The sequence below is a fragment of the Drosophila willistoni genome (assembly GCF_018902025.1).
Source record: "Drosophila willistoni isolate 14030-0811.24 chromosome XR unlocalized genomic scaffold, UCI_dwil_1.1 Seg41, whole genome shotgun sequence".
NCBI lineage: Eukaryota > Metazoa > Arthropoda > Insecta > Diptera > Drosophilidae > Drosophila > Drosophila willistoni.
In genome coordinates this window covers 884,839-911,047 of record NW_025814058.1, presented here as the reverse complement: position 1 = coordinate 911,047, position 26,209 = coordinate 884,839, and the positions used below count along the sequence as shown (strand labels likewise).

The 26,209-nt window shown below is 40.9% G+C and overlaps 9 protein-coding genes across 12 annotated transcripts; 5 read left to right on the top strand and 4 right to left on the bottom strand.

The window, feature by feature from the left end:
- Positions 1–41: 41 nt before the first annotated feature.
- LOC6643060 (N-acylneuraminate cytidylyltransferase A) lies at positions 42–1,227 on the bottom strand. Its single transcript, XM_002065774.2, has 5 exons — positions 1,151–1,227; positions 897–1,087; positions 630–834; positions 288–455; positions 42–186 (listed from the first exon to the last, which is right to left on the bottom strand). Exons 1-5 carry the CDS (start codon positions 1,225–1,227, stop codon positions 42–44), a joined length of 786 nt encoding a protein of 261 aa, XP_002065810.2.
- A 1,527-nt stretch (positions 1,228–2,754) lies between these two features.
- On the top strand, positions 2,755–3,751 carry LOC6643059 (flightin). Its single transcript, XM_023176160.1, has 3 exons — positions 2,755–3,037; positions 3,105–3,260; positions 3,343–3,751. The coding sequence occupies exons 1-3, from the start codon at positions 2,760–2,762 to the stop codon at positions 3,476–3,478; spliced, it is 570 nt and encodes a 189-aa protein (XP_023031928.1). The 5' UTR covers positions 2,755–2,759; the 3' UTR covers positions 3,479–3,751.
- Positions 3,752–4,331: 580 nt separating this feature from the next.
- Positions 4,332–11,968, bottom strand: LOC6643058 (histone-lysine N-methyltransferase ash1). The gene is made up of 5 exons (XM_023176247.2): positions 11,656–11,968; positions 6,452–11,492; positions 4,935–6,386; positions 4,648–4,872; positions 4,332–4,578 (listed from the first exon to the last, which is right to left on the bottom strand). Exons 2-5 carry the CDS (start codon positions 11,471–11,473, stop codon positions 4,393–4,395), a joined length of 6,885 nt encoding a protein of 2,294 aa, XP_023032015.1. The 5' UTR covers positions 11,474–11,492; positions 11,656–11,968; the 3' UTR covers positions 4,332–4,392.
- Positions 11,969–12,502: 534 nt separating this feature from the next.
- LOC6643057 (transcription initiation factor TFIID subunit 6) lies at positions 12,503–14,837 on the top strand. Of its 2 annotated transcripts, none has more exons than XM_023176162.2 (5): positions 12,503–13,521; positions 13,579–13,748; positions 13,808–14,263; positions 14,322–14,607; positions 14,663–14,837. In XM_023176162.2, the coding sequence occupies exons 1-5, from the start codon at positions 12,631–12,633 to the stop codon at positions 14,714–14,716; spliced, it is 1,857 nt and encodes a 618-aa protein (XP_023031930.1). In that variant the 5' UTR covers positions 12,503–12,630; the 3' UTR covers positions 14,717–14,837. The 2 variants fall into 2 exon arrangements, with proteins under 2 accessions (XP_023031930.1, XP_002065807.1); XM_002065771.4 differs by having other exon boundaries at positions 12,504–13,521; positions 14,679–14,837.
- A 68-nt stretch (positions 14,838–14,905) lies between these two features.
- Positions 14,906–17,126, top strand: LOC6643055. Of its 2 annotated transcripts, none has more exons than XM_023176163.2 (3): positions 14,906–15,367; positions 15,441–15,459; positions 16,584–17,126. In XM_023176163.2, the coding sequence occupies exons 1-3, from the start codon at positions 15,152–15,154 to the stop codon at positions 16,883–16,885; spliced, it is 537 nt and encodes a 178-aa protein (XP_023031931.1). In that variant the 5' UTR covers positions 14,906–15,151; the 3' UTR covers positions 16,886–17,126. The 2 variants fall into 2 exon arrangements, with proteins under 2 accessions (XP_023031931.1, XP_002065805.2); XM_002065769.4 differs by having other exon boundaries at positions 14,907–15,367; positions 16,569–17,125.
- Positions 15,373–16,199, bottom strand: LOC6643056 (general odorant-binding protein lush). The gene is made up of 3 exons (XM_002065770.4): positions 15,971–16,199; positions 15,731–15,881; positions 15,373–15,594 (listed from the first exon to the last, which is right to left on the bottom strand). The coding sequence occupies exons 1-3, from the start codon at positions 16,184–16,186 to the stop codon at positions 15,506–15,508; spliced, it is 456 nt and encodes a 151-aa protein (XP_002065806.1). The 5' UTR covers positions 16,187–16,199; the 3' UTR covers positions 15,373–15,505.
- Positions 17,127–19,001: 1,875 nt separating the features above from the next.
- On the top strand, positions 19,002–21,293 carry LOC6643035 (venom protease). Its single transcript, XM_002065768.4, has 5 exons — positions 19,002–19,203; positions 19,266–19,432; positions 19,494–19,630; positions 19,696–20,269; positions 20,335–21,293. The coding sequence occupies exons 1-5, from the start codon at positions 19,116–19,118 to the stop codon at positions 20,605–20,607; spliced, it is 1,239 nt and encodes a 412-aa protein (XP_002065804.2). The 5' UTR covers positions 19,002–19,115; the 3' UTR covers positions 20,608–21,293.
- Positions 20,617–24,516, bottom strand: LOC6643034 (lon protease homolog, mitochondrial). 2 transcript variants are annotated; one of them, XM_015178277.3, is made up of 9 exons: positions 23,997–24,516; positions 23,671–23,926; positions 23,148–23,589; positions 22,947–23,076; positions 22,583–22,887; positions 22,102–22,524; positions 21,313–22,035; positions 21,052–21,241; positions 20,617–20,991 (listed from the first exon to the last, which is right to left on the bottom strand). In XM_015178277.3, exons 1-9 carry the CDS (start codon positions 24,369–24,371, stop codon positions 20,770–20,772), a joined length of 3,066 nt encoding a protein of 1,021 aa, XP_015033763.1. In that variant the 5' UTR covers positions 24,372–24,516; the 3' UTR covers positions 20,617–20,769. The 2 variants fall into 2 exon arrangements, with proteins under 2 accessions (XP_015033763.1, XP_002065803.1); XM_002065767.4 differs by having other exon boundaries at positions 23,148–23,535; positions 23,997–24,515.
- On the top strand, positions 24,502–25,775 carry LOC6643033 (glycosylphosphatidylinositol anchor biosynthesis protein 11). The gene is made up of 2 exons (XM_002065766.4): positions 24,502–24,513; positions 24,693–25,775. Exons 1-2 carry the CDS (start codon positions 24,502–24,504, stop codon positions 25,584–25,586), a joined length of 906 nt encoding a protein of 301 aa, XP_002065802.2. The 3' UTR covers positions 25,587–25,775.
- The last annotated feature ends 434 nt before the right edge of the window (positions 25,776–26,209 follow it).

The window sequence follows — 26,209 nt, the reverse complement described above, 5'->3', positions numbered from 1 at the left end:
AAAATAAGCAAAAATCGTTAGAGAATACGATTCAGAGTCGTTTAGGATGATTTTATTACGTTTTCGGTGTTTTTAAAGCTAACAAATTTTTCTTTATTTTTATTGATAATACAACGAGCAATTTTAAGATCAAGCTTTGAGTCAATCTCCAAACTATCTTTGGGTTTAATTTCAACATACGAACACCTAGTAAGAAAGAAAATCAATGTGTTAACGTTTCTTCGTAATTATAAAAAAAACAACATTCTTTCTCTCTTCTCTTAACTTCCGATAGAAGTTGAGTTTACCTTTCGTTTTGCAATACTCCGTTTGCCACCAGCTTTCTTGTTGAAAAGTAAAACATTCCCGTTTCGATCAATTCTCCTTCCCAATCTTGTCGCCTTGGTCTAGATTTGATATCAAAATTAATGGGTGATATATGGGTCTCTCTTATTTTCCACCGTAAATTATGTGACCTTTAATGAAAACAAATAAGAAAACATAAAAATGATGACTGAAAATTAAATTTTTGAGTAAATTCGGAAATGTCGACTTTAATATACTCTCTATTTCTGTAAGGAGAGTGGAAACTTCTCACTAATCAGTTGTGAAATTTTCATTAATTAACTAATAAGTCGTTTGCCGTTTACCTCTTGACAGCAAATACGCAATCAAAGGATTGAAATTTCAATATAGCCTCTTTAATATATTTCGTTTTTAGAAAAACTGAAGTACATTGAAATAAAGAAAAGTTGTGAATAGATTGATGAGATTGAAGAAATTCCTGAACAGATGCTACGGATGTGGTATTATCCAAAGCATATTCCACAGGACGTTTGTGCACAATAGCTCCATCTGTGCATAAGGAAAATATTAATATTCATATAGTTTTCTAAATTATATTCACTTTTACTTACATTTCTTTGCTTCAATGGCAATCTTATGGTCATCTGTTGAGACCCAGATATAATTGAAACATGAAGATTTTTTGATAATTAAGATTGTGCGAGCCAAAAGGGAAAGTCCATCGATTTTTACGAGATTTTTGTACTTTATTTCCTTGCTACCACCTCTGGCCAGGATTAAGGCATGCACATCATTTTGTAAACTAGAAGAATTCTTTAAGTTACCACCATTTTTATATGTATTTATATTAGTTTACACTCCATACCAAATTGAATTAGTTTCTATCTGATATACTGTCCATGGCAGTAGAAAAATATAGATGTAAATCTTTAAAGCTTTCATTACGAATTAAGCTTCAATTTGTGCGTCGAGCCAAAGAAGTAAAGTTAATTTGATTAGGCAAGATTAGGGTGAACCAATAAGTCCATTTATTTTGCTTGTAATATTTACAATGTTCATGTAAAGACGGATTAAATAAATAAATATACAATCAACCTTAGTACATACTTTTGAAAATACACTAAATATATATTTAGTGAAATTTTGGTATAGGTGTTAATAGTATTTAAGCTGAAAGCAATTCGAACATTGGTCACATCTAGATTAGATTGGCTCTAGAAAAATTTTTAGAAAATCGAAAATCTAATAATTTTCATATTTCTTAAGTCTTCTTTCTATAATATATCTAAATAGACAGAAAATAAAAATAGATTTTAAATTTAGGTTTTGTTTTTTATGTATATTGAATAAAAATCTTTAGAATCAGTTAAAATTTTATGTTTTTCTGTATGTTTTTTAGCCTTGTCATAGTTAACAAATGTTCTAGGGGATAACTGGAACGTTATTATTGTTGTAAATCATAGATATTAAGTTTTATTATGTTAGGATTTCAGTTTTTATTGATAGACTTTTTTGTAGCGACCAGTCTAATGTGCATTGTTATTTTTATCTTCGGTTTTTGCCGCCTGATAATCAATTCGTTTCTAATGCTTTTATTTGATGAAGAAAAACCTATTCAATTAGTCTTTTTTATTTAACTCCAATATAAACACTATTTTAAAGGTACTCAATAAAATTAAGAACTAAAAAAAAAATCAAACACTTTGGTGATTGATTCAATTTTAAAAGGATACTTTTTTTTTTGTTTTTTGATTTTGTGCGTTGTGACCTTAAAGCCTTAAGTTTTGTGTCCATTTTAAAGGCTGTTACGAAAGACTGAAAAGGTCAGAAATATGTAAACATTTTTTTTATGTGAAACAATTATTTTTTTTTTAGAACCTATTAAGGTCGCATTGTTTCTAGAGGACTTTAATTGAATATAATTATTTTAGTGACTTGTGAGAAGCAAAATAAGAGGAAAAATAAATTCGAAATGCATAATAACGAATCAAATCAATCAATGAATCAAATTATGCAATTATATAGTGATTCATTTTTTTTGAAATTTTGAATGTGAATTTTTAGACATTTTTTTCTTGGTCAAAGGATCTATCCAAAAATTGAATATGCAATGCTATAGATCAGTTAGTCCTTTCCTCTCAGTCAATTGGTGTCCTAATTTCCATCTCAGGTTCTTAAACATGAACTAATTTGGCTAATTTTAGTTGCCTAAATTAATGAGCCTAAGAAAATCAAAATATCAGAGGTTATAATGATGCTTAATCGGGTCACCTTGGATGGCGCTTTTATTTATGGGTCAAAAGCTTTCAATCCAAGAAATGTTCTTACGTAACAAGAATACAAAAGAATCTCGATTGTGAAAAAAAGTGAGGTTCAACTGGTGCTACGATTACACAAGAGACACAAGAGAAATATAATTTAGTTATGAATTCGGTGCAAAGAAATTAAAAAGATGAATTTTGATTTCAGGAATTATGGGAGACGAGGAGGATCCTTGGGGTTTTGATGATGGCGGCGATGCTGAGCCAGCAGCACCAGCAGCAGCAACACCTCAACCACCTGGTTCGGCTGACGGTGTTCCTTCAAAGGCAGGAAGTGTAGTTTCTGAGCATAGATCGGAAAGGTCTGTACATGGAGAAACACCGGTCGAAGGAGCTGCAGCCGAGCCTGAGGAAGAGTTTAAGGCACCACCACAACCACCAGAAGATGATGGATACAGGAAGCCAGTGCAATTGTACCGGCATTGGGTTAGGTATGTCCTTCACAATGAATATGAATAGTAAATGGAAATAAATAAATTTTGATATATATATTCGAAGGCCAAAGTTTCTCCAATACAAATACATGTACAACTATAGGACCAACTATTACGATGATGTTATTGACTATCTCGATAAAAAACAAGTTGGAGAAGCACGCGATATACCAAGACCTCAGACATGGGCGGAACGCGTTCTTCGGACACGGAATATCAGGTAAGTAGAATAAGAAAATCATAAATAACCATATACCTTAATTATTGGTTGTAAAACTTAATACTCTTCTTATGGTTTTTAGCGGCAGCGGCATTGACTCATTTGCACCATCTACAAAGAGGGATAAACAATTAATCCAAACATTGGCTGCCTCTATCCGTACCTACAATTATCATACCAAAGCATATATCAATCAGAAATATGCTAGTGTTCTATAGTTTTAATTTTAAAAAAGCCTTCGTAACATGAATAAAATAATAGAATACGTATTTATAAACACAAAAAAAACAAAAGAAAAACTGAAATGAAATGATGTATACGCATGCAGAAAACAGAAATTGAGACGTTTGTATATTTTGCGAGGAGCTTTGTATGTATACTTAAGATATAAATATTAAACTGTATATTATATTTTATTAAACTTTGTCAACGTTAGCGAAGAAGAATGTGCATATAATAAATTAAATTCCCCATTATAAATTAATATGAAACTTTTGTGTTTACTTTTTCCTCTTCTTTCAATTTTAGCAAACCTCTAAAAGAAATTGATCCTCAAATTTAGTGTAAATTCGATTCGAAAGATCCACACAATTGAAAAATATATTCTGTTTATATGATTAATGAAAAATATATATAAAATGTATATTTTGTATTTCGATTTCAATAACAATTTCATATTTCAGTATCATTTAAATAATTTAATTTAAAACTAAACACTTACATTTAAGTTATTTCTTTTCTTTCGATAACATAGCAAAAAATATATTTATATATGTATATATATATGTGCATAATAGGCAAAGAATATAAAGAACATAACCAAAAAAACAAAATAGTTGATTAATTAAATTACAAAATCAAAAATACATTATCAAGAATTTCATCTATTCAAGAGGTACGAAAAAAATTGAATATAGGTTTTTGGGTAAAAGGTAAAAGTAAATAAAATGAGACTTGAGCCATTTTGATGTTGATAACAAATTTACAAAACTAAATAGAATCAATTACTAACTTTTTTTTCACTGTTATAGTAAGAGGTTGTTAGGATCTAGTTAACATATAAGTTGTATATACAAAATACAAATATATATATATATTTACTATATATTCATATTGAAATGGATAATTCGTGCTAGTTATGGCCTAGATCGGATGTTGTTGTTGTTTGGTTATTATTGGTTTTACGTTGTCGGGCCCCACGGCCAGATAGCAAATAGGACAAATCAATTGGCTGCTCCTGAGCGGTTTGTGCATCCAAGCATTTCAGTTTCATTGTGATTAAAACATTCTCCAAACGTGAACGTTTCCTTTTTAGCAACTAAAAATTAGAAAAAAAAAACAATGGATTATTTAATTATATTAGGTTTGAAAGCAGTTTGTTATATACCTGGCCATTAGGCAGTGTTGGCGTAAGCACCTGAACAGCAGCTGTAGCATTTGATGTACCCACTCCTCCAATCGATTTGGTTGCTACATATGATGGTTCTGCTGTTCGTGGCTGTCTACGTCGACCTTCCCTAACCGTAATCCTTTGCTGCTTCGCTGTTGTAGCTACTTCTAGTTCAGTCTTTTGCTTTTTTGTCTTCAACATTGAGGCATCCACGTCATGGGGCTAAAGATAGAGATACGATAATGAGTAAGGTGGGCTCCTCCGAAGTCAAATTAAATACTTACTGCATAGGTTTTCGATATTTTTACCCTTTCGGGAAATTTCCGAAAAGCGTAGCTCTTGGTGCAAGCTGGATAGCTGGCCTTGGTTTTTGAGAAAAAACGAGCCGACTTGTCCACTCGCAGCTCACAGATATAACAATGTGATTCATCATGGCATTCAATGGGTCGACCCTTGCAGAATGTGGTGCGATCCAGAACCCAACAACGACCAATGACCAGCTCAATGGGCACCACTTCGTAGAGGGAGACACGTACAACCTCGTTTGGATAGAAGCGTCGCGTTGGCTCATGAAACGTCTCATGGGGACGTAGAAAATGATGACCAAATATGAAACGCTTTCCCGTCTCGTTCTTCCACAAATGTTCGACCCGGAATATGTCACATTCCTGATAATCGATTTTGCCAATTGTCTCATATGTATGCTTCTTTTGCTCCTCATTGTCCTTAATTGGAATATCACGTAGCACATAGACAGCATCACCCTGACGCACTTGCAGGTCATTGCCACGCATCAGCGAGAGATAATAGCGATGACCCTCCTCGGTGAACTCATCAAGGGGTATCTCGCGATCAACTTTGCGCGGTTCGCAGCGTTCGCATTGATAATTCTCTGCATTGATATCCGCTTTGGTGCATTCCGTGTGCTGCCAGACCATGCACTTAGAGCATTGAATCATTAGGCCCTCGTCCTTGTAGAGACCACAAATGCAACTGATCACATCCTCATCATCGGTGGCGACAGGCGGAGGCAAAGGCGTTATCTGTGTTTCCTTTATTGCTGGCTCTACTGTAGGCTGCGGCTCGACCTGCTTAGCCTTAAAGCCATGCAGATCCACAGAATCGCCCAGAATCTCGACCAGTTGCTCATAACTAGAAACTTTCTGCTGCTCATAGCATTCGACTAGAGACTGTAAGAGATTAATTTTGCTTTCATCATCCGTGTAGGTTTTGCGGGCTTCATCGAAGAGCTGCTGCATATGAGCATCGAATTCTTGAGGGGATTTATAATGACCCTGCTCTACCATTGACTGAATGCCCTTGAATTCCAGTCGTCCTGCTTGCAAAGCACCAGCCGTGGTGGATGAGCTAGACGACGACGATGATACTGCAGAGTTGGTGTTTTTTGCATTCTTTCTCTTGCTCTGCTTGCAGGCAGCTGCTGACAGGGAGAGAATCTCCGTCATGTTCATGCCTTCGATGGTCTGACAAATGTCACGCAGCACTACAGCCATTCTGGCCATCTTCTCAAGTTCGGGATCTTGAACGGCCTGAGCCAGGCCACGAGTTTTTATGTTTCTCGGCGTGCATAGAGCTGAGATTTGTGCAGCCAGAAGGGAACTTGATGAGGGTGTGGAGGGACGACGTCCGCCCAGAGAGCCCTGCGATGTGGACGCAGCAGAAGCACCAATTGCACTTGAAGCTTTGTGCGAGCGTTTCACTTTGTAACGGCGAATCTAAGAAGATTACAAAATGATCATTACGAGCAAGCCGATAAATGAAATCTCCAGTGGTAACTCACCTTTTCGTAATTCCTCACCAGAAATACATTGAACTGCTTGGCCAATTTACGTTCCCGCTCCGACAATTGCTGGACCAATTTGTTGACCAAGGGCATTGATCCGGATCCTCCTGCAGCCGTTCCACCCTTTTGGGGGTGTTTTTTGGCCTTATGCTTGCGCTGGCGTCCACCGCGTTGGGGCGAAGCATCCGCAGAGACGGCAGCAATGGGTGGCAATGGCTTGACACGCTGCGATTTGCCACCGATTACACCACGACACTGGGGCATACCACAACGGCAGGGTTGTCCCTCGGAAGGATTAAACAGCGAGAAGTTGTAGTCATAGGTTAATTCCTCGCCCTGCCTAATTTGTCGCTTGGCAAAGAGCACCATACGCGATAGGCCATTGACACTCCACTTCTGCATCTCACAGTTGGGCTCGCATGAATGATTGACAAAGCGGCAATCGCTGCCCATACGCTGGCCATCGATGACCAAGCCGCCATCCAGATGCAGACAATAATGATGGGTGTCATTCAAATAGATGCTCGCCATCCGCTGCTTGAACTCCCTTTCGGTGACCACTTCGCCCACATACTCCAGAATGTAGGTGCCTTTGGCTATGGGCAATTTGGTGCGAACACCCCAACCCTTATCGGCGGTCATGAATCGTTCCACGCCGGGGGCAACTTCATGCCGATGAATCTTTTGGTTGTGACACTTATCACCGGACGGGCAATTGGTGGCGGAGCATTCGGTGTACACCATGCGATTTAGACAATTGTCCATGCACGATTCCTTGCAATTACACACGGGATGATCGAAACCCGCCAAATTGGGACGCACTGACTCGGCATAGACGTTTGTGCGAATTTTGCGATAGTTCCACGATGGCACCTGATGACGCAGCGGCAATTTGGCATTCGTGTATGCCCACCAAATGTCGTAGGGTAATTCGAAATCGATTTGCGTACGCCGATGGTAACGCTCACAATACGGCGGAGGAGGCATGAGTCGTTGGCCGCTCGATGGTGCAATCGAATCCTTGCCTCCTCCTTGATGCTTGACGGGCGGAGGCTTGGTAGCCTGCTTGTAGTAGTTCGATAGAAGGCCAGCCACCAGATAGTTCTTCTTTAGTTTGGAGATTTTATTACGCGAGGCTGTGGATAGTTTATCCTCACTGGATTCACTGCAACTCGCATAATCCTGTTGACTATGTATCGCCAATGTGGAGGAGGAGGTGCACTCTTGCATTGGCAATGGATCATGCTCACTGGGTATGACATCTAGACGTTTTGCCTCCGCTTCTTTATCCAATTCTTCCTGACTAACAATCTCCTTGCTGGTGATCTCTTCCAGATTGCGTCTTCGCTTTAAACGAATTTTGCAACTGAAATTTGTGTTGGGATCCACGCCAGCAGGCAATTTGATATTGGGCTCTACCAGCAGTTTGTTTTTGGCGGGCGTTGGAATGGCAATCGCTGGCTCCTGCTCCTCCTCTGGTTTGGCCACCTGGCGACGACCACGTTTCTTGGCCACCGTCTTCTCAGAAGGTGGTGGTGGTGGAGGAGCAGATGAGGCAACAGCCGACGATTCTGTCACCTGTTCGAGCTTGTCTTTTGGTTTCCTGCCACGCGGCCGACCGCGTGAAGGTGTCTGGGGACGTTGTAAGCGCTCCAAGGCCACCACAGAGAGACGAGGTGTCATTCTGGCATTGCTTCTGGCCACAAAGGTTTCACGCGCTTCTCCGACTAGGGGTACACGCTCACAGTTTTGGACAGGATTATTACTGTTTGTGCTGCGTGTCTCGCGGGACAAAGGATCCTGCTCCTGCTGCTCCTGTTCCTGATCCATCTGCTCACTGGACTTTTCTGTCTGCAACTGTTCCAGGCTTACTTTTCGTTTCTTTCGACGCACTGTGGGGAACCCGGTGCGATTGATCTTCTTACGTTTCCGTTTGAATAGAAGGTTTCCCCCAGTTTTGTGTAGCAGTGACTCGACGACACGTTGACCCATCTCCTTTTTGGTATCCTCCTTAATATCCAGTGAGAGCAGAGGAGATGCCACCTCGGACTTGGTAATGATGACAGATTCGTTGAGTTTGCTAAGTGGAATCTGAATTTCAAGTTCGACGGAAGGCTCAAAGATTCCCGGCGGAGGTGGAGGACAACTGCCGCTCCCTGATGGCGCAGGTGAATGAAGTTGGGTGGCTGGATCACGCTTCTGTTTGTTGCTGGAGGCCACACTTGCTCGCTTTTGTTGCTTCAGCGAGCCCAAGGAACTGGGACTTATGTCGAGTAGCTTGCCTCCACTAATCGAGGAATTGCTATCGACTACGATTCTCAGTGGGGAGTTGCTCGCAGATGTTGTGGTCACACCACCAGATTGATGTTCCAGCAGGTGACGCTTCTTGGGGGTTAGCAGGGACTTGGCCGACCGGGCATTAAACTGAGCCTGCGACTTGGTGGATGCTGTCGTCTTTGCGGTGGCTGCCGCTGCTGCCCAAGCCTCTGCGTTTAGTTTGCCATTGGCGAAGTTCGATGAGTCGGCCGGTGGTCGTTCTCCCGGAGTAAGTAGGTAATGGCGCTTCTTTAGTGGCAATTTGTGGTCATCGGGACTGGAGCTGGTGCTGCTGCCTTGAGATTTTTTGTGACGTCGCTTGGATGAGCCGGCTCCACTACTTTGGGCATTAGATGCTCCTCCTACACCATCGCCATTGGCATTGGCGCTGGCCGAGAGCATAGCAAAGTCCACAAGAGGTTCACTCAATTTCCTCTTCTTCATTGCTCTCTTTAAAGGTTTGCCCGTCGAGGAGGTAGAGGAGGCGGTAGTAGCTGCTGTTGTTAAGGTTCCTCCAGTCAGTCCGCCTGATAATCCTCCATTTACAATTAATGAATGTTGGGCAAGAGTTGAGGCCGGTGCAGCAGCATTCAGTGTGGTGGCCTTTAGCTTGGTGGCCTCGGCCAAGAGTTTCTCTTTGCCAGAGCTGCCAGTGAGACGATCCTCTTGAATGCGACACCTGCCATGGAATGTGCTGGTCAATATCTCAATCTCAGTCAGCAGCTTGGAATCTATTTGCAGGGATTTATTGCGACGATGGCGCCGGCGGAGCATGCGAGAGACACCGGAGACATAACTGCTGCACATGCTGGCCGCCGAGGAGCGTCTGGATTTGATCTTACACGGAAATCGGCATGATGACTGGGCATTTGATGCTGCCTGCGAAGAGTCTTTGCGATGATTCAACAGCATCTTGGACATAAAAGGGGCTTCGGGTTGATTTTGATTTTGTGATGGATTCGGTTCTCGACTAAAATACTGTCCAGTGGTTATATATCGATTGATTTCGCCATACTTCTTGCTCGCACTGGTCGAGGGCAAACTCTGAAGGCTTGGTTTGCTGATATATTCATTGCTCTCCTCGCTGCTTTGGCCAAGAGAAAGCCCGGCTAGCTGTAGAATATCCTGATCCTCAACATCAGCCGTGGTGGCAATCATTGTGGACGGACGACGACGCCGGCGTAGTCGAATTGACGATTTACCTCCCTCCTTGCAGTCACTGCGATAGCCACAGCTCTTGGCTCGACTCCGACGGCTGACACAGCTCTTGACACTGTAGCGACTCTTGCAGCTCGCATCGGACTTGTAGCCAGAGTTATGATTGCTCCGGGAGTGAGAGGAATGCGGATGTCGGACACTGCCGTAGTCGGAAACGTAGCCACTATTGGCAACTAGAACCTTACTACAAATGGCGGATGCAACACCTCCGCTACCTCCTCGTCCGCTGCCACCTCCTCCTCCGCTGGCGCCGACACTCATGCTACGCAATCGAAACTTTTTGTTGACATCGATTTCCCGCCACAAAGGATCCACTTGTTCGGCATCTTTTATGTTCTTGGGATTCTTGATCTGTCGACGTTTATTCCGGGGCGGGGGATACAGGACACGCTCGGTGGCATACATCCGCTTATCAAGATATGACATATCGATCTTGGTCGAGGAGTTTCCAGCCGCACTGTCCAGTCCTCGTGCCTGCGCTTGTGGTGGGTCACTACTGTTGGGCATTTTGGGTGATGGTGTCGTGCTCTGCGTTGTACTTGTGGTGCTGATCACACCCGAGTCCGCTGACTCATTCACAGCTGCGGGTCGAGCAGTAACCACCGATCCTGCACGAAGATTGCTGCCAATGTGTGGATTTAGTTTTTTGGGTCTGCCGCGTCGTTTGCGGGGATTGGCAGGTGGTTGGGTTTCCTCTTTTGGCTTTACCCTATCACCACCACCCACCAATTGGTGTTGACCTAGCATTTGGGTCTTCTCCATGAAATCCTGCAAAAGCGTTGATTGATACTGTGGCAAATGCTTGGATTTCCCTGTCGCTCCCAGTGACACCGAGGTGTCCTCAGTATCACTTTCTACACGCTTAATGGCCGCTTGTACCAAACTGGGTAACTCATTATCACTGGATGATATGCCAATACTATCGGGTGGCGGTGGAGCTTGTCCACTCGCCTGGTGGCCCGCAATGGCCGTGAGGAGCAGACGGGGAGCTCTCTGCTGATGCACTTTGAGAGGCAAATCATCATCCGAATCGGAGGAAAAGATTCCGCCCATTGATGCGGCGGCAACACCGCCTGATTTTCTAACTTTCGAGGGATTAACTGCATCCGTGTGGGACAATTTCTTTCGCTTGACTTTTATTTTTTTACTCGTCTTGTTTGATTTATTTGTTGTGATCTCCTCCTGCCTGAAGCAGCTAAGGGAGTCTGTTGTCGTTGTGGACATTTTGCAATTCGTTTTTAGAGATGGGGGCGGGGCCAATGGGCGTATGGCCGAGATTCTCATGCGCAGTCCATCGGTGTCCGTACGCTGAACAACACTAAACTGTGTGGCTGATGACTTAATAGACTGGGTTTGGGATTGACTTGTGTCGGTGGTCTCCTCATTTTCACTGCCACCAGTTTCTGGTCCTGGTCCTGGGTTTTGCTGTTCCTGGTCCTTAGTCTTATCTGCTGCTCTTGTTGCCCCATTTTGGTCACTGTTCATAATTTCACAACTCGACGAACTAATTGGGATTGAAATGTGTGTGGATGAGTAAAGAGTGTGTGTGTGTGAGGAAAGAGTGTGAAAATTAATTTCAATTCAATTTTTTTGTCAACACCAAACTAGGTCAAACGGCAGACGCAGACTGCATCTGGTTTGCCTCCGGCTACACCTTTGCCACTTACTTTTTGAGTAGTTCTTTTGCTTTGCACTTGCCAGTTCACCGTTAATAAACATTAAAATGTATACATTGCATTTGCAGTTTCAAATATTTTGAGGGGTTTTCGTTTTGAACGCTTGTTTTGTTTCTAGAAATGGCGCCGTTTTCACTTTTTTTCTTTTGTGGTTGGAATTCAGCGACGACGCCAGACAAATATACATATATCCACGATCGACATGTGTATCAAATAATTATCATATTCTTTATGTGGCAATTGTTTCACTTTTCACTGGTATGCGCGCGTAAAGGCCAAAATTTGTTTAATTATAATTAATGTGGCGCAACAACAAAAGAGTAAAAGGTATGAAATAAATAAAGAAAAAAGATTGCGAGAATTTGGCGTTGCCAGATCTATCTCTGATTTGGCATTCGATAGAAATTATCGATATTTCATCATATATTTAAATAACTGTAAATTTTGAAATTTAGGGTTGGCTTTTTTAACTATTGGTAAAAACAGTTTAATTTACTCTATTGACTTATTTATGGATTTTGCAAGTTCCAAATTTTGTGAATTTATGCAAATTCTCAGTTTTTTATGAGACAGATAAGCAGAAAAAATAACTTTTTACATCAATTTCGTAAAACAAACAAGTAGTGACAAAATTATTTGAATGTTTTAAGTACTTGGTTTGTTGTTGGTTTTATTTTTTAGTAATATTATTCATAAGTCACATTCATAGGTATTCACAAAAAGACAGGTGGTATTTTTTATATTCATGAAGTGTTGCCAGAAATTATCGATTGTAGTTTGACAGTCGCTTTCATAAAAACTATCGTTTTCTTCATTTTTACATAGTAATCGATTTTGATAGAAGCTGAGGCTTTACATCTATTATTGTGTTTGATTTGTATTGGCAGCGTTTTGTTTAGTTTTTATTAGTTTGAATATTTTTGAAATATCTTGGTAGAAATATTTGAAACATATTTCGCTTGAAGAATGAACGGAAATATATCAAAGACGACTAGCTCGACCAGCAGCAGCAGTATGCTCTACGGCTCCAGCATATCTGCCGAATCCATTAAGGTGATAGCGGAGAGCATCGGTGTGGGCTCACTCTCGGATGACGGTGCCAAGGAACTGGCCGAGGATGTGTCGACTAAGTTGAAACGCATAGTGCAAGATGCCGCAAAGTTTATGATGCATGCCAAGAGGCATAAGTTGTCCGTGCGGGATATAGATATGGCTCTCAAAGTGCGAAATGTGGAACCGCAATATGGATTTGTGGCCAAGGATTTTGTGCCATTTCGCTTTGCTTCCGGCGGTGGCCGGGAATTGCACTTTACCGAGGATAAGGAGATTGATCTTAGCGAGCTCACTTCGAATAGCTCATTAAAAATACCACTGGATCTTACATTACGATCGCATTGGTTTGTGGTTGAGGGCATTCAACCTACAGTGCCAGAGAATCCTCCGCCATTGTCCAAGGACTCACAGTTTATGGATTCTGTTAATCCAGTTATTAAACTTGATCAGGGCTTAAATAAAGATGCTGCCGGCAAACCAACCACTGGCAAGATGCATAAACTCAAGAATGTGGAGACTATACATGTGAAGCAGCTGGCAACCCATGAGTTGTCTGTGGAACAGCAATTGTATTACAAAGAAATCACCGAGGCTTGTGTTGGCTCCGATGAGCCAAGACGTGGCGAGGCATTGCAATCATTGGGCTCTGATCCCGGCCTGCACGAAATGTTACCCAGAATGTGTACATTCATAGCCGAGGGAGTCAAGGTCAATGTGGTGCAAAATAATTTGGCCCTTCTCATCTATTTGATGCGTATGGTTAGAGCTCTGCTCGACAATCCCTCGCTGTTCCTCGAGAAATATGTAAGAATTCGACTGAAGATTTGATATCTCTTATTTAAATTGTATTCTCAATTTCAGTTGCATGAACTTATACCTTCGGTGATGACTTGCATAGTGTCAAAGCAATTGTGCATGCGACCAGAGTTGGACAATCACTGGGCTCTTCGAGATTTCGCCTCACGTTTAATGGCTCAGATCTGTAAGACTTTCAACACCTTGACCAATAATCTGCAAACCCGTGTGACCCGGTAAGTCATAACTTGCTTTGTGAGATTCAATCTAATAAAGTTTCTTCTTCTGTTTATAGAATCTTTAGCAAAGCCTTACAGAATGATAAGACCCATCTATCGTCTCTGTATGGCTCCATAGCTGGCCTGTCCGAGCTGGGCGGCGAGGTGATCAAAGTGTTTATCATTCCTCGTCTAAAATTCATTTCGGAACGCATCGAGCCCCATTTACTGGGCTCTTCCATTAGTAATACGGACAAAACTGCCGCCGGGCACATTCGAGCCATGCTTCAAAAGTGCTGCCCACCCATACTTAAACAAATGCGTTCGCCACCAGATACGGCAGAGGAATATAAAGTTGACTTTGGATTCCTTGGTCCCTCGCTGTGTCAAGCTGTAGTTAAAGTACGCAATTCTCCAGCTAGTAGCATAGTAACCTCAAGCAGCATTAGTACGGCACCCATAACAAGTGCCGCCCAAACAGCCACCACAATTGGACGCGTAACTATGCCCAGCTCCAATTTACAAAGACAAGGGTAAGCTAGAAATATAAGTACTTTATGGCATTCCTAATTTTCCTATTTTGCTTTTCAGAAGTCCTGTTGTTTCTGCCCTACCGCAAATACGCGCCATCCAAGCGCAACAACCAAACCAGAAGTTTGTTATCGTCACCCAGCAATCCGCGCAGCAAACTAAAGTGGTACGTCGCGGCAGTTCTCCGCATACCCCAACTACCAATGGAAGCGGAAATGGTGCCAATTCAAGTTCTTCATCATCGAACTCACAAAGCCAGATAAATAGCAATTTGCTAGCTGCCGCTGCTGCCTCTTCTACTGCCTCCGCATCGACTGCCTCGTCATCTTCTAGGAACAATGACAATGTGTGTGTTACTCGCCAAGCAATAAATTGAAGACTGAAAATGGGAGTTCATTCAGATTTCTATACTTTCAGAACACCACCACCCTGGATCCAAATTCTCTGATCATTGAGACGGAAATCGTACGGGCCCCTCCCGAACTGGATGACCTCAGCCATTTGGAGTAGCTTGTAATTTAAGTTTTAAGTTTAGTTTTCCCTATCGAATAAACAAATATGAGTGTGTATATAAAACTCATTGGTTTATTCATATCAACGTCGTCGCCAAAACAAAGCAAACAAGCTCAACAAGCAATGCTCCATTCCTCCCCATTGGCATTGATACCATTCATGCCATCCAATGCGCATGTGCAGGATTTTGTTGTTTATCGATTTTTAGCAGCACATCGCACACAAAAAAAAAAAACAGCCTGATAAGAGTTTTTGTAGATACCGAGCGCACATCACGCACACAGGACGACAAAGGAATTTTCTCATTTGTAAATTTTTGCCACAAAAACAACAAAAAAAAGATAACAAAAAACGAAAAGCAAGTTTGTTTTGACAAAATGCATGCACGATTTGCTGATTGTGATCCAGCCTCGGATGAGGATCAAATTAAAACGCAAACATTGGAGAGCCGCATTGGGGAATTCAAACAGAATCCCCATAACATGGCAATACTCAATGCCATGCTTGATGAGGTGGTTAATTGTGCTGAAAGGGAGGCCAATCGCTTGGCTGTCGAGCAACAAAAATCATCATCATCCTCATCATCGCAACAGGTTGGTTGGTTAATTAAAAACCCTTTATTCCAAATCAATTTGCTCATCGATACAGAAATTTGTGTCATTTCAGGGCAAGGAGAAGCGTCCGAGTAAGTATTCCGATAGTCACAATATGATTCTCTTATTAATTTTTGGCTATGGAAACTTAAAATTGGCACGATCAAAGTCAGCTATGCATTTCGATGTATAATAGACCTTTTCGCATGAGTCCTTGTATGCCTTTTCTATAATCAAGTGGGCGTGTGTATGTGTGTGAGTGTGTGTAAATGAAAAGAAACGAAAACCACAAGAGATGTGTGTACTTATCCTTGAAATTGTGAAATATGCTTCGATATATATAATATAATCTGTGGTACTTACGCGCATCTTTACAATGGTTCAATGCTGTCTTAGCGGGCTCTTGCAATTCCGGTGGCAATATGATGGGCATCTGAGCAAAGGCCTTTGGCACACTAAACTCACCCTTCTTGGTAACCGTTCCGGCCAATTGGGCAATGCATTTCGTATAGCACTAAATAGATTATGTGGAAGAAAGAATTAAAATCAGGAAATTTCATCAATTGATTGATTTATCCACAGTGTCCACACACTCATTCACACCAGCAAGTCCTGTGTGGGCTCTAAATCAAAATCACCCTCACGTATCCGGTCCAATATATCTAAAGGTACTTTAAATTTTGGCGCACAGCCATTCCGCATCATGTCCAGGGATTGCAGAAACTGTTGCATATTGACACTAATCGTCGGCTTGGATAGCAGCATCAGCACCATCAGCATAAAAATGATAAGGCTCTGGACAGTATTTGGTTGTTTCATTCTGATCAAATGATTAAAATGCTTGTCATAAGATTGCACCAGAGCCCTTTATACATTCGGTACGCGGTTGGGCGTGCTCCATGTACGCCCATATGGGCGTGACAATTAAAACAATGGGTTAATTAACAACTAAATCTAAAACTTAAAACAACAAAAATCTTTTGCTATTCCGCATTATTTTTATTGTATTGCATGACTAGAACATGACTAAAACACCTGGCTTAATCTCTTGTTACTTTTGCTTAGATTCGATTTGATTTTCTGGCAATTTTGAATGATTTTCTTGTTCTTTCCTTTTGCTATTCACCGAATTTTCATTTTTGATTTTTTGCTTGCCCTCTGTTTGCTCTCTGTGTTATCCTGGATCAACTAATCGATGTAGGTTTCGCCATCCCAGATTTTAAGAACGGCAAGGTGGTGAATCGAGCTCGCGGATTTGTAGTGCGCATCTTCGATGCCATTTGCAATTGTGCTAACAACAATGCGGCAGCAGCCACAACCCGGTTCAAGCTGCGAAGCAACACCGGTGGAGGAACAGGAGGAGGTGCCAGCGGTGGCATTGGCAATGGTGAACGAGAACGTGAACCCGAAACCCTGGCCCTTACCAAGAAGAAATCCTCATCGGCGGACGGGAAGAAAAAATCCAAGGGTGTCAGCATGGCCGATGATGTTGAAGCTGGAGTTAGGCTAGTCGATTAATGGAAGCAATAAATTTTGGTATACTCGACCCATAAACATATATAGAAAGTATTATAATCACAAAATCATAAATGGATTTGTATGCCATAAACTTGATACGAATCTGTGAGCTGTAACAATTTTCAAAATCAAAATCAACTATCAAAAATACATACTTATATATATGTGTATTGTATTTTCTGATAACTAAGACCAGATCCTATATATATTTATATATAAGCAAGCTGTAAGACACTGCAAAATTTCAGAAAAAGAAGCAATTAATAATTCTCATGATAAAAAAAGGACAAAAAAAACGTTGATTCTTCAAGTTTTTTGCAAAATGCAAGCCGTTTTCAAATTCTTTGCTCAAATATTTAAAGCACAAACAAACTGCAATGTCTTCCCTTGAAAAATCCACTTAGATCCTTTCTGATATACATATGTATATACATATATATATCTCTAAATACATGTCTATATATATATATATATACAAAAATCTATATTGTAATTGGTACTATATACAGTACATAAGTGTTCTATAATTTTGTATGCCTTTTTTTTTGTAAAACCTAATGTTAACCCTTTGAAAAAGAAGACAAAATATACACCTCGACTGCAAGAAACCTAAAAATGGATTTAAAAGGAAAACTAAAGCAACATTTAGATTAAATGCCGATCTCATATTTTCAACCCCTTTCCACAACGCTACAGCTTCCCCTCTCTCACCATCTCTCTCTCTGTGTCACCCTCCACTGTCTGTCTTTCCACGCATAAAACAATCAATGAATGACATTTAGTAAATGTAAACTCCACCTAAATGAAAATTGTATCAAAAATATAATTGTATACCTAACTAAATAACATATATGTATTTGTATGTATGTGTGTGCATAACATATATAGCGGGTGTCTAACAGAAATCAACTGGTTTCTGTCTATAACCTGACTAATCTAACCTATATATAAATATATATATATATAATTTAAGTAAATGTACTAGTTAATGTGAACATAAACATTTTCGACCCACATACACACACACAAACACGCACACACACACACACACCCAGAATCAAAAAAGTTCATAGATGTGTACTGATTTTATATACAAGAAACATCTTAAAATAAATAAATATTGAAAACATTATCAAACTATTTTTAAAACTATCTTCTTTGGAAGGGTATATAACTAGATGTAGATCCAACAATGTATCCCCTCTGTCCATATATTCACCCTACAATCAAAGATCAAGATATAACAAGATTCATTCATCTGACTTTTAAACTAAGATGTCAATTAAAAAACTCAAAGTTTTAATTAACTAAATTTGTTTTCTATAGAAAAGCTCAGCTCATCGTCTGATTGATTTATTATTATTGTTGATAAACAGCCGTCAAAAGTAAAAGCTTTAAATCTATTTTTATTTATAATAATAACTTATATGGTTAATGCCGCTTCTATGGAATTACTCATCAAACCGCATCATTTGCCATGCATATCACGTTTCACCCTCAAAACAATGATAGTGGAGGAGGGTGGGGGATGGTTGGCGAAGGGGGTAGGGGCAATAAGAACTGGTTATATCTACAGGTACAGGGGCAATTTTGTAAAGTGCCAAACAACTACTGATCATCGGTAAGTTTTGGGGACTTTATAATCATCGAATCGTAAAAACTTGAAGGACTTACGACTAAGATTTAAATCATCTAATACAATGTAAGATCTTATTTAAAATTTGTCTGTCTTTAGTTAATTATTCTATAGTATTTTAGGTAAGCAAATAACTATTTGTTGTTTATTTAAAAACGGTCTATACTATAAATAGAGTTTTTCTCTTTAAGAAGATAAGAAGTATTAAGTCTAAATTTATATATATTTTATCTGAATTTTGTTTAGTTTCAAAAAATTTCTATTTTTAAGAGAGCGCAAGAGATTTGACTAAAGTTTCCGGCACTTGAAACTTAATATAAACTCTCTCTTTCTCTCTCTATAAATACAATCCAATCAATCAAACAATAAAAATGGTGTCTTAATTAAGGATTACATTAAAAAGTGGATATTCCCATTAAGAGTAAAAATTAAGTGACTTATCAATTCCAAGGTGAATTGTAAGCCAAAAGCTGTGTTTAAATGCCATTATCGGTAGCTGAGAAAAGCTCGCCGGGAACGGAAACAGTACGCGATAAAAATTTCAATTCAAATTCGCATTGGAACGGAGTAAATATTTAGCTTTTAGTGTGCAAGATGAAGTGCAGTCAAGTGGTTGTGGTGACAATCATTAGCTTATTTGGCTGGCAAGTTTCGGCCAAATATGATCATCAAGATTATATAGGCAAGTCGGTTAACACTTCTACAATTATCGTAGATTAAGTAAGTCATGCTGATTCATTGTAGATCTCCTTGAGCTAAGTGATAACGATGAATTCCAATGGGGTGCGGAAGAGAATGGGGCACATGAAAAAAATGGAAATCAAAGTGAAGGAACTGCTACTAGTAATTTCCTAACACGTCATCATTTGGAAAAGAGGCAGGCAATCAGTTCAAATGGTAATCAAATGCTGGTGAGTGGGCAGGCAACTTGGAATATAATCAAATCATTTGATTGTTTCGCCCTTTTGTTAGGAAAACAAGGATTATGGAGCCTGTCGCACTCCTTTGGGGGCATCTGGCCGCTGTCGTCACATCATTTACTGCCGCATGCCCGAACTAAAGGATGATGTATGGCGTCTTGTGTCACAGCTTTGCATAATTGAAAAGAGGTAAATCTGTCAACTGAAATCTTTGTTATCTTCGTTCACACTTATTGTATTTTTAATGCCGCCAGTTCCATTGGCATTTGTTGCACAGAACAAGTCAGCAGTTCGCGGTTTAGTCCCCAGTTTGTCAATGAGGATACACCCAACATTGCTCAAAATCCTCCTGAGCAACGGGGCTGTGGCATAACGACCCGCCAATATCCACGTATCACTGGCGGAAGGCCCGCCGAGCCGGATGAATGGCCCTGGATGGCCGCTCTTTTACGTGAAGGTTTGCCATATGTTTGGTGCGGCGGTGTTCTAATCACAGATCGTCATGTCCTTACCGCTGCCCATTGCCTGCACAAGCTGACCAAGGAGGAGATATTCGTGCGACTAGGCGAATATAACACACATCAGCTTAACGAGACGAGGGCCAGGGATTTCCGTATTAGCAATATGGTAACCCATATCGATTATGATCCATTGACATTTAGCAATGACATCGGCTTGATACGGATTGAGAGGGCCACTCTCTTCAATACTTATATATGGCCTGTTTGTATGCCGCCACTGAACGAAGATTGGTCGGGAAGAAATGGCATAGTAACAGGATGGGGAACTCAGAAATTCGGTGGACCACATTCAAGCATTTTAATGGAGGTAAGTGTTCCCGGGGGATGCACAGCCATCATTGCCAATTGTTAAACATTTCTGTCTTGTAACAGGTCAGTTTACCCATATGGAAACAAACGGACTGTAAGGCTGTCATGGTTGAACGTATACAGGATAGTGTACTCTGTGCCGGACAACCAGAGGGCGGTCAGGATTCTTGCCAAGGCGATAGTGGCGGCCCCTTGCTCGTTCAATTGCCCAATCAGCGTTGGGTCACCATTGGCATTGTATCGTGGGGTGTTCGCTGTGGCGAACCTCGACGTCCGGGTATATATACCCGCGTCGACAAATACCTGGAATGGATCATAGCGAATGCCGATATATAGGAAACGACGTTTTCTTTTTTACACTCAAAATTTTACTCAGCATTCGAACAAAACAAAATGCCTTTTGCTAAATATAAAATATATATACACGCAACATATATATATATATATATCTCATATATATACCCCAACGATTCCCCCATGATAAACATTAAAGTAACACTAAGGCGCGGCTGCAGCGGAAATTTTCTCACGTCGCGGAATCGGTGCCGCGTCCTCTGATGTCTCCTCATTTGTATCGTCTTCAAAAGCTATTTGGTAGACATCCTCATAATTGGTTGCAAAATGAACCTCTAGGCCTTCGGTTATAAAGTCTGGTAGCTCATCAAAATCTTTTTTATTGTCATTAGGAAGAATTAGACAGGTTACTCCGCTGCGTCGTGCCTGTAAAGTGGGAAGAAACATTTAAAAAAAGATTCAGTCGGCATAAGCACATCAACTTACTGCAATGGCCTTCTCCTTAATACCGCCGACAGTCAAGACTTTGCCCTTAAGGGAAATCTCGCCAGTCATGGCTATATCTTGACGCACCGGCTTGTTTAGGGCCAAGGAAACTAAGGCTGTGATTATTGTAACGCCAGCACTGGGTCCATCTTTAGGGGTTGCGCCTTCTGGCACATGCAAATGAATGTGTCTATGTGAAAATGAGAGAGATTTGAGCAATAAATATTATTTCTTCTAATGCATATTTTAAGATATACTTACTCTTGCTCTAGGAAATTATTGCTGGGGTCAATGGTGGCTATAAAGTTTCGCGCCACTGTGAGAGCAATTTGTGCCGACTCCTTCATGACATCGCCCAGATTTCCGGTAATATTGAGTGCACCAGGTGCAGCATCAGGTTTATTGTTTCGTCGTACAAGCCGCTTCGAAGTCTCAATGTATAGCGATGACCCACCCATGGCTGTCCAGGCTAGGCCCATTACCACACCAGGGGGTGTAGTGGCATACATACGATCAGTACTGAAAATCTGTTTGCCCAAGAATTTGGTCAGATTATCAGCACTAATGTGGAAATGATCTCCCTCCTTTTTAACCAGGCGGAAAGCCACTTTACGAATGACCTTTTCGATGTGCTTCTGCAGATTGCGCACACCCGATTCGCGACAATAGCTGCGGATGAGCATGTTTAAAGAATCTTCGGTTATATTTAGTTGCTCATCAGTCAAGCCGCAATCGCTCATGGCTTGCGGGATTAAATACTGGCGGGCGATGGCAACTTTTTCTTCTGCCACATAGCCGGACATTTCGATGAGTTCCATGCGATCTCGCAATGGTTCGGGAATCGTGTCGATCACATTGGCCGTGCAAATAAAAAGTACACGCGATAGATCTACTGGCACATCTAAATAATGATCTAGGAAGTTGGCATTTTGCTCGGGATCAAGCAATTCCAGCAGAGCAGAGCTTGGATCGCCTTGGTAGCCTCTGCGAAGAAATAAAACAGAAATGTCAATACAGATTTCATTTTTAGCTTATACCTTTTATACTCACTTGCCAATTTTATCAACTTCGTCGATAAGAACCAATGGATTCTCCGTTTTCGTTTTCTTCAAGCATTGAATTAACTTTCCTGGCATGGCACCAACATAGGTGCGGCGATGTCCCTTGATTTCAGCGACATCTGTCATACCACCGACACTGAATCGGAAATATTCACGATTCAGGGCACGTGCAATGGATCGGGCTATGCTTGTTTTCCCCACACCAGGAGGACCATGGAAGCATAGAATTTTTCCTTGCGTTGTGCCCTTCAGTGAGCTAACCGCAATGAACTCGAGTATGCGCTTTTTAATATCCTCCATGCCATAGTGATCGTTGTTTAGAATATCTGTGGCCTTATCAAGGCAAAGATTCTCTGTGCTGATTACGCCCCATGGCAAAGAGGTCAGCCAGTCGAGGTAGTTGCGTGTGACACTGCAAAATAGAGATTAGACGGGAGTCGGCAGGAGGAATCGAGCTTGCAGACACTTACTTAAACTCTGAGCTGTGGCTCTCAAGGAAATTGAGTTTGGTCAGCTCTTCGTCGATAACATTCTTAATGGCTTCAGGCACGGTTTTATCTTTCAGCTTTTCTCTATATTTCTCGCCAATGGCATCCTTATCGTCCTTCTCAATGCCCAATTCTTTTTTGATCACTTTCAACTGCTCCTGCAGTATGTATTTGCGATGCTGCTGTTTTACTTTCTCCTCCACCTCACGTCCAATTTTTTGCTGAAGCCGTGATAGCTCTAGTTCTTTCTTAAGAAGCGTCAATGATAGCTGCAGGCGTTGTGGTATCTAAATTGAAGAAAGTTGTTAAGTAAATATTTTTCCAATGAAGACAACATTAAGCTTACATCAACTTCTTCAAGAATTTTCTGGAGTTCTCCTGGTTCGGCGGCGGATAGTGAAGCGCCCAGATCACAAAGATAAATAGGATTGTCAACAACGCGTTGATTTTGGTGTAGCATCTGCTGGAGACTCTCTCTGTGATGATTTGAGAAAACAAAAGGATTATCTAGTAGTTGTGGTTAATAACAAATATATACGTTAATTACCTATAAAGAGGATTCATTGTGATGATGTCCCGCAAAGTCTTAATAATCTCTTGAGTGAGGGCCTTGACCTCCTCGGTCTGTTTGTACGTTGGCTGCTTCACATTCTCCACTTCAACAATGAGCACAGGTGTAGGCTTATCCTTAACAGAATCGCTCTCTTCGGCTTCTGCATAACTTGGAGACTCAACATTCTTGGTGTCTAACTTTCCAGATTTTAGGGGTTCTTCTAAAGTTTGTTGCTGCACAAGTTCCTCGGCTTCCAGGAGTTCATTGGTTTTTTCCTGGTGTCTTTTTCGATGATGATGGGGTAAACGTCCACGTGATTTCCGGGATTTAGATGAACGTCCAGTAGTCGGTTTATCCTCTGACGTCGACGACTGATCTTCAGCTGGGATGCGTAATTTTATATTAAAGAGTGGATAATGCAAAGTTGTCATTTTCACTAAGATTTAGAGAAATAATCGAAGGGTCACAAAAGTGGTTCTACTGGGCTCATACAGTCACACCAGGAGGACTTGCTCACCTGGTTTTGGCGCGGGTACATCTTCCACCACTTGGCCGGTGATACGGATTCGACGATGGGCTACTACAACCATACGCAGTTTGTCGCCCAAGTCTTGCAGTTCCTGAATTTGAGCAAAACTGCCAAGGCTATAGACCTCATCGAGATTATAGACAAGCTCATCTTCGCCGTCATTCTTTTTAAGAAACACGCCCAAGTACGGTTGATTCAGCTTGACCTTACGTCGCAGTAAATCCATGATGACAGGATTTGAAACCTAGATGAAATCAATTTCAACACAATAAACATTATTCGGTCATAGTAATCAGACAATAAGTGTCACCCACCTCAACAATCTTCATGAATCGTGGAAATAAAGGGTTTCGACGCATTGCGAGTAGAGGAACATGAGGCCAAACATCCGGCACAGCCACTGTTGCCGGCAATTGTGCATCCCGATCGGACAATAATTCCGTCGGTTGATCAGCCATGATATCTTCATCAGAGTCATCACGCCTACGGCTATAAAAACGGGAGGCCATCACAAGTGATGCTCTCCCATTTAGACGTTCCCAGGGCTTCGTTAATCTTAACTCGGGGACATTTTTGATCAACTGCCTCATCTGTGTATGGCAGTGAGTGTTACGTGTATATAAGGTGGAGGAGGCCAGTCCGATCCGAGTTCGCATCAGTGGACCCACTCGTAAGACGCGTGCCAACATCTTGTGTAGCAACTAACCTAGGAGTTGTCAAGTGTTATTCTATATTATTTAATACAAAAAGGTCTAATTTAAAGTCGCCTGAAATCAAAATCAACTAGATAGTGTGATTATGTGACCAGTGTTGCCCGAAATGAAGTCGCAAGTAATGTGGCAACTCCAGACATCATCAGAATGTGCTGCACATTGATAAAAGGTCATCCTAAGTCACGACTTTCTTAAAGCGAAATGAATAATAATAATTTTTATAATTAAAAACAAAGTATTTATATGAGCTGACGCTTATATAATGATTCTTTAAATAATAGCAGTTTGTAATTCTAGCAACGGAGGCCTAGTGAACTGTGTCGATTCTTATTAAAAAAATATTTAAAAGCATCGCTGTCATTGCTTGTCGTGACTCACGCTTATATTTTATTCTGCCATCTACAGGGACCCACTGTAGTGTTGCAAAACGTAGGGATATCCGAAAAATCTTTTCGTCACATATCTTCAATTAAAACTATGGTTTTATCGCGTTTTGATCAACAAAAAACCAAACACCAGCTCTTTCATGTGTCACTTAGTCTGGCTACCATCCTAATATGCATGGCCTATATGCAATATCGTCGCAACTGGGAGCACCTTGGCAGCTTTTGGGACTCGCTAATTGTGCCGATAGTTTTCATTGGGGAGTTGCTGAAGGTGTTGTTGGCCCACTTCTATGGACGCATCGAGGATGGTGTTCTAACGGCCAAACAGAGACAAAAGAAAGCGGCATACTTTACGCCTCGTGAGATTTTGGGTGGACTGACGTTGCAGTTTCTGTGTACATTGCTCTATGCGTTCATTTGCATCATCCTTGGAGCACCAGTCTTGGGGAACTATGAACAGACATTTGTTCTATCGTTACTGATGACGCTGCTGACGGTTTCTCCGACTGTATTTTTGCTTGGAGGAGGTGGCGCCCTCCAGGTTTGTTTTTGTGAAAAGCCGGAGTTTGTCACCAAGTGCGAGGATACAGCGCTAAATCTATTTAAGTACAATGCATTGGGCGGCATATTGGGTGCATGGGCTGGCAGTGTCGTGGCTCCCTTGGACTGGGGCCGAGATTGGCAGGTCTATCCCATACCGAATGTGATTGGTGCTTTACTAGGCAGTGCTTTGGGCAATATATATGCGTGTACACATGTTCTCTATGCCACCGTTCGAATGTACATGAGCAAAAAGCGGGGCTAAGCGTCGGCAAAACAACAAGGAGCAGGTGGAGAAATTAAGAAGCAAATGCTATTTATCCTGCCACCGAAGATGCATTGCCACATCCACCACACTCACACACCACATTCAAAAATCATCATGCACATTTGTCTAGTCACAAGATCTACCAAAAAAACAAATACTAAATATAAAAGCAATTAATGTTACAAATTTAAGCATTTTAATATCCCATTTAATTGTATTAAATTTTGATTTTGTTTTTACATCTAAATCAATCAATAAACAATACTAACAGACATTATTAATTCATGTGACAGCGATCTCAAGCAAAAAAGACACGAAAATAATGCAAGTTATAGCCAATCAACTTGTTCAATAATTAAAATATAATGTATAAGTTTTTGTCTTATTAAAAAATATTTTACAAATTATTAACATATGAGAATGAATGTATGTATTTATTTGTGTGGAACAATGTAAAAGAACTTAATAGATTGCTAATGGAAGCACCGATACTGATACAAAACTATTTTCCTATTGGAGAATTCAAATCAGAGAGAGAGAAAACCAAACATTGAAAAAGAATGAACTAGATATATTCATGCAGTTTTTTTTTTTGTTAGTCAAATTATGTAAATTCCAAT